Genomic DNA, 11,931 nt, shown 5'->3' on the forward strand with positions numbered 1-11,931 from the left:
TCTCACGTATGGAGGAGTACGATGAACCTCTCGTGGCTATTCAGAGCCTCTCATGTATGGAGGAGTACGATGAACCTCCCACGTGGCTATTCAGAGCCTCTCATGTATGGAGGAGTACGATGAACCTCCCATGTGGCTATTCAGAGCCTCTCATGTATGGAGGGGAATGAAGCAGTTTGCTGAGCCACTGATCCTCTGGGTAACCCATCCAGGTTGCGGATAAGGCCCAACGAATCGACGATCGACGAGTGAAGAAGTATCTCGGCACCAACGAAAGAGCCTAGCCTATTGGAGAACCCCCTTGGGCTCTCATAGAGAAATTATCAAAGACTAAGATGATACTGAAAATGTACTAAACCTAATTTCATGTGATTATACTATTACTGATGTCTAGGATTCTAAAGACTAAAAGGAATTCCGCTATCTGGTTAACCTAAGAATTTCCTCACTAAGAGATACCACCTCAGCTAAATGAACGCACCCTAGATAATAGAGTTAGCCGCTACACACGGACTAAGAGAATAACCCTCCGACAAGGTGAACTGAACATCTCTTAAGTAAAAGGAAGTAAACATTGAGACGGACTTCCAAGTAGCCGCCTCCAGAATAGAAGACACTGAACAATTCCTTAGAAATGAAGATGAAGTGGCCAACTCCGAATACTGAGCGCTCGGGGTAATACGGAGCTTGAAGACGACAAAGAAGAACCCTGAGAAGCCTAGGAAATCATCTCCCTCAGAAAGTAACTAATTGCATTCTTTGACCACGTATGAGAAGGATTTCGCGGAGATGAGAAATGTACGCTGACGCGGATGGTGTTTCTCAACCTTTGATTAACAGACTTTTAATGCTCGCACCGGACATAAAGAACATCTCCGCTGGTTCGCCGATGACGAACTCTTGCAGACAAAGAACCCTAACCGAATGAGGCAGAGGGCTAACCTCTGACTGTCTTCGCCACAAATTCCGGAGAAGAGACAAATGCATATCATTTCCCAACTAGGAAACCAGCTTAGAAACTGCCTGAAGCTGGCCCACCCTTCTAGCTGTAGTCAAAGCTGTAAGAAAAAGCACCTTCTTAGTCAGTTGTCTTAACATTAGAACTTCTGACAAATCCCATGGAGGAGGCCAAGTCAACAAGACAGGACGTTTAATCTTACAGGAACGTAATAAATCATGGATGATCTTACTACTAGAAATTTTCAGGAAGATGGAAACTACATGTACTGCTAAGCGTTGAGCGGTAGTCAGCAATAGCCAAATACGAAAGAACCTTGGCTTTCCGAAGGAATACAGCAAAAGAAAATCAGCTATTTGGCTATGGAAGGTCTAGAGGTGGAATGACCTTCCTAACGACACCAACTTCTATACATTGTCCAGCTAACCTGGTAAAGCTTACAGGTTGACTTCCTTAAGTGTAAGGAACACTGTCTAGACACAGCTTTAGACAGTCTGGTATGTCTAGCTGCTCGCTCGGCAGTCGCCTTGCAACTAGATTCAGCACTCAAGGGTTTGGGTGATAATGGTGAAAATGCGGTTGTCTGAGATCTCCGCATGGGAAGGAATATCAGAACTGCCGTAAGGAGCTTTAGGAGTTCCGGAAACCAAGGGCGTTAGGGTCAGCAAGGAGCGAGAGTCATAGACGTCTTGACACTCTCCCACAATTTCCTGATTACCTGGTGAATCTCCCACAATTTCCTGATTACCTGGTGAATGAGACCGAATGGCAGAAAGCATACACCTGCATGTGATTCCAATTTTGTAACGTCGCAACGGTGCCTACTGACAAGGGGTCCACCACTGGTGAGAAATAAACCGGAAGACGATGGTTTAATCTTGTCGCAAAAAAGTCCACATACGCTGGCCACTTCTGGAGAACCTGACATCCTGCTTCCTGAGTCAAAGTCCACTCTCCCCCCCCAATACCTGACGAGAGCGAGTTAATGAGTTGGCCAGTACGTTGAGACTACCCGATACAAGTTGGGGAAGAAGAGACACTTTCTGTTCTTTGCACCTTCTCAGGACTCTCTGCATTATAGTATTGAGTTCTGTTGATCTTGTTCCCCCTGAGTTCTCAGACACGACTTGGTAGTTACGTTGTCGCAAAACAGAGCCATTACTCTGTTGTGCACTAGCACTGAAAAACACCTGAGGACTTCCTTTATAGCCCTCAGTTCCCGAAGATTATGACTCCTCTCATTCCTGATCCCTCCAGAGGCCTGAAGCCTGGGTTTTCTCCAAGGTTGCTCCCCAACCTTGATCTGAGGCATCTGAGTACAGATGAACATTGGGAAGAGGGGAGTCGAAAAACCTTTTGGGTGTCAGATGCACTACTGACCACCCCAGAGGATCCGATAGGCAAGAATCACTCCAGACTATAACTGCGTTCTTGATGCGGAAGTCCCAGCGATTCCTGAGATATATCTGAAGAGAAACACATCCGGAGACGAGACCCTGGAATTAAAAGAGAGAGAGAAAGAGAGAAGACATTCTCCTTAAGAGGCTCTCCAAGCTGGTACTGGCTGTTCCCTGTTGGACAGGAACACCTCTACTTGCTGAAGGACTGACTGGATCCTCTCCAGGGTTGGGAAAAAACCTCAAAGGGAGAGAGAGAATCCTCATCCCTGAAAGGTTATAGATTGTGCTGGAACTAGGCAACTCTTGGAAAGTTTAGGCGAATTCCTAGTATCTTGCATAGATTCAATAAGAGGTCCCTCGCCCTTACTAGCTCCTCTAGAGAGGAGGCAAGGATCAGCCAAGGGCTAGATACTTCAACACTCTGTACCCTCAATGATGCATAATTGCCGACACCGGAGATGTGAGTTAGAAGTAACAAAGTTCGTCATACTGACCATATCAACTGAACCCTGAGCAGCCACACGAATCAAAGCCAGCTGTGCTGCTACTGCTGACGATGATGACATGAAATTGATCATGGAGGGGACATCCTCCTCTCTCTCAAAAGACTGTTGCAGGGCGCAAAAGACGCCCTCAAATACCTATCTTATGGATGTCCGGATAGTAAGCCTGAAAATGATTTTAAAGAAAGTCCCTCCTCTTCTTGCCAAAGAATGTTATACAGTACAGCTAGCCAAAATGTTAGCCTGGTATGCCAACCCCATCGAAATTGAAGTGATGAGGATGTCAAACAGAACAGGATTGGAGGGAGTATATCCATCTTTTCAAGAAAACCCCATCAACCCAGACAACACCCACATAGAGTGGGACAAGGCCTCAGACTGGCTGCGAAAAGTGTCCTCCAAAATACAAACCTCATGAGATGTAACCACTACCAAACGATTTGACGAAGGAACCCGAGAGAGAAGAGCCTCAACAGATTCGTTGAGAGGAACTCTGACACCGGCAGAAGGGTTACCCGCTACCCTATAGAACCCCTTCCCATTAGGAAGCAAGGTTAAATCTAGTCTACCCGACCCAATAAGAGGAGCTAACCTAGAGTTCGCCTCCCTCAAAGCCTGCTCGACTCAGCCAAACCAGACCAATTTACTTGATGTTTGGGAGACTACTGGTTTAGTTGCATACAGTGATTCAAACATTGCTTGGTTTGGTTGTGTAGGTTCCTCAGGAGCCTGGACTGTGGGTAGAGAGAATGGATAAAGTCCACCATCCGCTTATACTCACTTTCATTCGCTGGAGAAAAACCTATATCTGGTACCGGCTCCTCTTCTTCGAAAGAGCATTACAGTGATCCCTCTCCACTTCGCGCTTCAACTTTGCCGGCTTCACTGCATCGCGGATTTTTCAGAAATATTCATCGAAAAATTAAAATTGAAAAGTACCGCCATATCAGCAGCCATATCGCGGAAAACAGCAATGTTTCATCATGTTACGTGAGAAGAACGGCTTTGATGAGACCGGCGATGCAAGGACTGGAAGCTTTTATATACCCACGGGCACTTTCCGGACAAGGCACGTGATTGGTTTCCGGTGCGAGATCGACCAATGAGAGCACAACTGGATGTAAACCGTGAGCTGATTGGCTGCGCATCATCGCAGCACCACGCAGCTTCTTCCCCTGCTTGATCCCTCTCGTTGCCACTCTTGTGCTGTAGACGCTCTCAAGTGTACTGTATCGCGCGCATTTTGTGTTGTGTGTTGAGTTAAAAGTTAACTTGTCATGCCCTTACAATGCCTCCTAAATGCCGTGCCCCTGCAAAAGGTTCCTCTAGTGAGCCCAAGAGGAAGAGGAATATGATGAACATTAGTGAAAAGGTCAAACTTTTAGACATGTTAAAAGAGGGCAAAAGCTATGCCGTGGTAGCACGCCATTATGGCGTGAATGAATCAACAGTGTGCTATATAAAGAAGGAGGAAGTTAACATCCGCAAAAGCAATGAAATAAGCTTCAATAGAGAAGCGAAACGTGTGATAACTGTGCGTAATAAGAGAATAGTGAAAATGGAATCTGCATTAGCCTTGTGGGTTGCTGATTGCAGAAAAAAAAAGTGAGTTTGGACAGTAATATGATCAGAACAAAGGCCAAATCTCTCTATGATAAAACTTTTTAGCCAGCAAAGGCTGGTTTGAAAAATTTCAAAAAAGGTTTGGCCTCAAAAGCATGCCTTTGTATGGTGAGGCTGCCTCTGCTGACACCGAAGGTGCTCGTTTCGTGGAGGATGTGTTCCCTAAACTCATCAGTGATGGCGGCTGCCTCCCTGAGCAAGTCTTTAACATGGACGAGACAGGTCTCTTTTGGAAGAGGATGCCTTCTTGAACATTCCTCTTCAAGGATGAAGTGAAGAGGACAGGCTTCAAGGCCCACAAGGACCGTGTCACACACACTCATCATGTGTGGCAATGCTGCAGGCTTTATGATTGAGCCAGGCCTTATTTATAAGTCCAAAAATCCACAGGCCTTAAAAAACAAAAATAAGGCTCTGCTCCCCGTGTATTGGATGAATAACTCTAAGGCCTGGATAACGAAAGCCCTGACCATCGAATGGTTCCTCCATTGCTTCATTCCCCAGGTGAAGCTCTATCTGGCTGAGAAGGGACTCCCCTTTAAGGTCCTTCTCGTGATGGACTGTGCAGGAGGCCATGCAAAGAACTTGGAATATGATGGGGTTCAGATCGAGTTTCTGTCCCCTAACACCACATCTTTAATCCAGCCGATGGATCAAGGTGTTATTCGTGCCTTTAAGGCACTCTACACGCGTTCAACGATGAAGGGCCTCATCGCTGCACTTGACGATGATACCGAAGACTTCAGTGTGAAAAAGCACTGGCGTAACTACGACATTGCGTCATGCTTGCGTAATATCCAGCAAGCATTGAAGGACATGAAAACCGAGACCATAAATGCTGCCTGGAAGAAATTATGGCCTGACATGGTTCATGATTGTAAAGGCTTCACTCCTGACGAAATTCATCACTCGGCGGTGCAGAAGGCGGTGAAGTTGGCTAACATCATCAAGGATGAAGGATTCATCGACATGACGGAAGATGACGTCAACGGTCTTATCGATGCCCACTCGGACCCACTGACAGATGAAGACCTCGTTGAGATGACGAAGTCTGCGAGTGAAGAAGAAAGCCAAGAAGAGGAAGACGAAGACATTGAAGAGCGTGGCCTCACCCTGGAGAACCTGCAACAATTGTGCAACATGGCAAGGGCAATGCAACAATTTGCACAAGAAATCGACGACAACATGGTTCGAGCTGTTGAGTTTAGGAACCGTGTTGACAGGGTTAATTCCTTGTACAAGGGCATTTTACAGCAGAAGAAAAAACAATGACAACTACCAATCACCATGTTCTTCACCAAGGTAAAAACCCCAGCTACACCATCAGTGCCTCCGAGTGAACCTGAAGCATCTACGAGTGGAGTGGAAGTCTCTTCACCGCCACCACGAGCTTCTTCGCCTCTTTCGGAAGAAGATGGTGATGATCCAGCGCCGATATCTGACGATGAGGCGCTTCCTGAACTGACGTAAAGGCCTCATTATACCTGTGCAGTAACACCATCATCGTCATCAATTAATCATCACATTCATCAAACTGCACAGGTATCTCATCATCGTCATCGTCACCTCAAGATATTACGCTACTGTCATTGGTGAGTATTGAACATACGTGTTAACGTCTCGTATGAGAGAGAGTGAGTGAATGTATAATAATTAAGGTTTTATAATTACAGTACAGTAATGTACGTCTCATATGAGAGGGAGAGAGAGAGAGAGAGAGTGAATATATGTACAAGATTTTATAATTATTGTACTGTACAGTACAGTAAATATATTTAAGTAAAATATGGTACTGTAAATAGTATACCTGTACAGTACATCTGTTCACTTTATGCTTACCTCGCTTATGTAATGTTGCTCATACATGGGTGTTTTATATATATATATATGCCTCCCCAGGGAGGGGCCAATGCTACTTCGCGGAATTTCACTTATCGCAGGGGGTTCTGGTCCCCATTATCCGCGATAGACGAGGGATCACTGTATCTGTCAGACTGGTCTGACCAAACTGGGACAGGAAAAGAGATACTGTAGACTGACCATCTGCAAGCGCTGAACCGGATAACCCAGAACTCACTACACCTGAATGTGTGAGACCAACACCTGACATACCTGACCCCATCTTCCCTGAGCCAACCGTAACCCAATTGCACAAACCCTGTACCAACTAAAGCCGAGGACAAAACTCATGAGTTGGTCGCACCTAGCGATGATGATGTAACACCTCGGCGACAAACGCCCATCCCTGCGAGCGGAGAGGCCGCAACACCCGATCCACCCAAATGCCAGATGAACCAACGCCGCACCAGGATGGGTATCCGGAGCTGAAGTCACACTGATTAAGGGAGAGGGAGGAAGAACTCCCTGATGACCCGGAACTAAAGCTGAACCCACCTTGAACACCTTAGAAGAAAGAACAGAAATACCTGCAGGAAAAGTTGAGAAAGAAGTAGAAGAAGGAGAGAAAAAGAAAGAAGCCACACTTGGAGCAACCACCGGAGCATCTACCGCCGATGTTGGACAGTTGGAGAACATACTAACTGGTCCAGTACTCAAAGGTGTTCCTCAGGACAAGCTACGAGCTGTTGAACCATTGGGGATGGAAGAAGGAAAATTACCAGATACTCTAGTGAAAGGAGAGGCTGAGGACACCATCGGCACTAATACACTCAATGATGGTGCAGATGAAACACCAACCGCCGTAGCACCCGCAAGAACCGTGGTGGACAAATTATGTTTTAAACCCAGTAAAGGATGAAAATACGGAGTTGCGGAAGACTCCACAACCACCTGTGAAGCATCTAGATCAGAAGCTTGAGAAAACTATAGGACCTGGGTAAGGTGCTGAAGAAGGTACACCTTAACTCAGTCCCGAAGAGAGAGAAAGGGAGCCGCCGAAACTCCAGCATTACAGGATTGAACCAATGAAAAATTCTTTGCTCTGCTGAGTTAATGGCAAAGAAAAACAAGATGAGCGAGAGATGACTTCGAAGAGCCCTCCAAAGAGTGACCTGATAAAGAAGATTGTGTAAAGACATTGGAAGAAGGCATAGAAGAAATTGGGGAAAAAGGAAAACTCAGAAGCAGAAGAGGCCATAGTTTTTAGTGAAAGAAACTAGTCTGACTCTGTTCCCCCTAGATAATCTTGACAGACATCATTAGCAAACTGAGGAAAATTCTTCAAGACGTGATCATGGATATTGGAAAACCCGAAACTGAAAAATTGCCTAACCAGTGGTCTATAACCCTGTGACAAACCCCACAATTCTGCATTATATTGAGCCAAATTGAAAACCTGGTCAACAGAATTACCACCACCGAAAGACGAACCAAACTCATCCAATGAAGGGAAAGGAACCTTCGAAGACGGAGGAGCATTCTTCAACACTTCAGAACCTGACAAACCCAAAACCACATCTGAACGACCAACCACAGACTTAGAAACCTTCTGTTGTAAAGAACTCAAAGCAGGAATTAAAACCGAAGGTGGATCCAAAGGCGAAGTCGTCACACTAGAAACCCCAATCGAACCCGAACCTGAACCCGAAGAAGACTGCACCATCCACTTCTGTTCCTAAACACTTCCTAACCTATTTTCCCTACTCGCCTGTGTCTTACCTAACTCTACATCAAACTCAGAACTTAAGCCTTGAGTGGGAGGGGGGAATCTGCTGCCAACACTGCCTGCTCTGTGCCAGGGCGGCTGGCAGAACCTACCTTCGAGGTTTGTGTTTCTCCATGACCCCCGGCATCCGTTAGGGCTGGTTCTGGAACAGGCAGGGGTGCTGAAAAAGAACGATTAGAATCAACTATGCTATTACTATCACTATTCTCTGTCAATTTACTCATCAGGCTAGAAATAGGCTAGACATACTGGATGATAACCTTTCCTCTAACTTCTTGAATAACTCTGAATCTAAGCTTCCTTAACTACTGATTGAAACCGTACAGCTGGTCCTGACCTGCACTTACTCTTTGACTCTTTGAGGCAAAGGATTTTTGTTTCATATAATCCTCCATTTGATCTACTGACCAAGACCTATGCTCGTCACATCTCTGGCTGATACTACACTGAACCTTCCTACAAAAAAAAATACAAACAGAAAGTTGATTGTGTTTGAGGGTACTCATACTACGCTTGCAGGATGTGCAGGACTGATGAGCGGCAGCATCTCCAGCAGTAGAAGGCTCAGTCGTCGAAGCTGTAGACGAAGTGGAAGCAGCGGCGCTAGCAGACAGCGATGTCTTCTTGTCTGACGGAGCCATATTGAGGCCAAAGTACCGATCCAAAGTCAAAACTGGGAGAGAAGTTCCAAATCCAGTCAATAAAGCATAAACCCAGGAGAAAAGGCGCTGAAAACGTTCAAAGTCATAATGTGATATCCAATTTCTTTAAATGGAGGTCGGGCTAAATGACCAAAAGTTCACCTGATGTGGGACACACCCACACAGCACAGTGAACAAATAACAATTGGGGATGTTGGCCTCTGTTGGCCGGTATTTGCAGCAGCATTGTCAATGGTACTTCAGGTAACTCATTTGACAAGATTTTGCCTGTAGTGTCAATAATGCTGGCAGTTAATTACCCACTTTGTGGGTAAAATTATGGGGATATAATTTGGGCTGGTCAGTGACCAGGGGTAATTCAGGTGTTCCGGGAGTGTACTGCAATAGTCAGCTGTATTTCAGAGATGTGAAATCTTATATTTTGGTTTAGGTAAATTTGTGTAAAGTATATATACAGTTTATAAAGAATTTTAGTGATCAGGCAGTTAAAATGCTACCGTTATGAATTACCATGTTATTACCTTTTTGGATTTTGATATTCCTTGCTAGCTAGGTACTCCATAATTTAAACTTTGTTGTAGAGAAATTCTATTCCATCTTCTAATGATGAAATTCCATATAAGAAAACTGGGTTGGTTGGCTTATGCTGGCAAATGTGAAGATCTGTGCTAACCTATGACAAAGCATTTTTCTTTAAACATGTTATGTAGAACTCCACAATATTGTAATGATAGCTGTAAGAATATTAGTTAGGAATAACGTAAATATGAGAGAGAGAGAGAAAGAGAGGAATAATAATGAAAAGAGAAAGAGAGAGAGAGGAAAAGAGAGGAATAATAATGAAAAGAGAAAGAGAGAGAGAGAGAGTGAAAAAGAATAACAAAGCAGAGGGAGTAACAACACTTCCTGTGTTATGATTGGGTAGCCAAAACATGGGCGCAAGTTTAATCTATGCAAATTATTAAGGAATTTTTAAACCATATCACCTGTGAGCTTACCTGTCAACTCTCGCTGGAAACTAAAGACTTCAGGTGATGTCAAAAGTCCCACCTATGAAGGAGGGAATTAATTCAACTAATCCACCCAAAAGGCATGTCGTTAGATACCGGTAAGTTCCAATCAATTAGGATGTCTAACAAGGGCAGGACAGAAGCTATGGCCCGCCTATTGATGGGATGGGCGTTTTCCTTTCAAGAACCTTGAAAAAGCAAGTTTGAAGAGAGAACTTATCTAACAACATGCCTTTTGGGTGGGTTAGTTTTATTAATTCCCTCCTCCATAGGAGGGACTTTTGACGTCACCTAAGTCTTTAGTTTCCGGTGAGAGTTGACAGGTAAGCTCACAGTTGAGTTGGTTTAAACATTCCTTAATTTGTGTAGGTTAAACACGTGTCCGTGTTTTGGCTACCCAATCATATCAGGAAGTGTTGTTACATCTGTTTAAAATCTCTCTCTCTCTCTCTCTCTCTCTCTCTCTCTCTCTCTCTCTCTCTCTCTCTCTCTCTCTCTCTCTCTCTCTCTCTCTTTCTCTTTTCATTATTATTCCTCTCTTTCTCTCTCTTTTCATTATTATTCCTCTCTTTCTCTCTCTTTTCATTATTATTCCTCTCTTTCTCTCTCTCTCTCATATTTACATTATTCCTAACTAGTATTCTCCCAGCTATCATTACAATATATTTCACATCTCTAGTGAAAAGCATGGTGTTTATCAGGTATGTGTTACTAGGGTCTAGGACATGTATGTTCTAAGTAGCATACAACTTCTTGCACTTCCGAAGGGAATGTTATACAATCACACAACAGGAGGAAAACTTTAATAGGCAACGAGCAAAGTAATATTTTCATTAGGGCTGCAGATAAAATGTGGATGTACATTTTTCTGTTATGTAGATAAATCATATTTGTAGATAAATTCACCATATTCAGTAATGTTATTTTATCATCTAGTTGAATTGCCTAATAATAGTGGTGGTGCTTAAGAAACTATTGCATATCCATAACCTCTTCATTCTTTAATATTTCTGAAGATCATTTAAGGTCATGCTGTTATCAGAATATAATTTGCTAATCCCTGTGGTACATGAGTTTGATGTTAAACTTATTGTAAGACTTTAAATGATGGTAGAAAATATAGTAAAATAGTAATCAAGTCCTTTAATAATTCTTAAGTTTTGATGTACAGTATTAATTATGTTATATGTAATTTTTATTTTTTCTTTTACAATAGACCAAAGGTAACACTGTCCATCAAGATGGGGAGACACATTATAGTATGGAAGTTATGGGCCCAATTATGCCCCACACTATTCATCAGTTGACATCTCTTTTGTGTACGGCTTTAGATGAGTTTTCCTTTTCTTGCAATCCAGTTATATCTACTCAATCATTTTCAAAATATAAATGTCAAGAAGACAGCTGTGCTCCACAGGTATGACAAATTATTTTTTTGGTATTGTATAACCCCATTTGTTTGGACTGGGTATAGGATTTAAAGTAATTCCATATTTAATACAATTAATTCTAACCTAGTACTGTACTTGATTATTCACTGAAATGAGAGAGCTTCACAAGTGGTAGTCACTAACATTAACATACTTGATGATAATGACTGACATGACCACTGTTTTGACTTAGCCATACAGTACATAGAATATTGTTGCTGAGAAATCCTGCATTCTCATTTTACATGTTTCTGGAGTACTTGAGTTTTAATTTCAAAGTGTCAGTATAATTTATAATTATGTAATTTTTCCATGATGGTTTGATGAATCCCTTGATAATGATGATCTTAGTTTAAACAGTGTATTTGATTACCACATGAAAATATGTAAGTTCGGCCCTCAGTGAATGGAACTTGTACCTTTTATTTTCATATGTTTTTAGAAATGGCCAGCTGTTTGTAAATTTTTTCCATGTGTTATGTTTTAGTTCTGGGTTTTGGCTTAAATCTTCTGACCATGTCATCTATTTATGATTAACTTGCATTCTTATTCAATATAAAAATATTAAAACCTATGCTGTATTTTCCTTTGAGTGCTGTTGTTGTGGTGTATACATATATTGATTTTATAGTTCCAGCATTTGGTAGTCTGCATATTTCAATAGTTAGCTTTTACTTATTTCACCACAAACCCATTATGCATAATTAGCTCACATTTATG

At 42.9% G+C, this 11,931-nt stretch overlaps 1 protein-coding gene across 2 annotated transcripts in view; it reads left to right on the forward strand.

Moving 5' to 3' along the window:
* hd (humpty dumpty) overlaps positions 1-11,931 on the forward strand; it is a 106,683-nt gene that overhangs the window by 65,427 nt on the left and 29,325 nt on the right. For both annotated transcript variants that reach the window (XM_067124401.1, XM_067124400.1), the window contains exon 9: positions 10,998-11,198. In XM_067124401.1, the coding sequence (XP_066980502.1) occupies positions 10,998-11,198 (201 nt within the window). The remainder of the gene's footprint in view (positions 1-10,997; positions 11,199-11,931) is intronic.

This window comes from Macrobrachium rosenbergii, chromosome 22 (assembly GCF_040412425.1).
Source record: "Macrobrachium rosenbergii isolate ZJJX-2024 chromosome 22, ASM4041242v1, whole genome shotgun sequence".
Lineage (NCBI taxonomy): Eukaryota > Metazoa > Arthropoda > Malacostraca > Decapoda > Palaemonidae > Macrobrachium > Macrobrachium rosenbergii.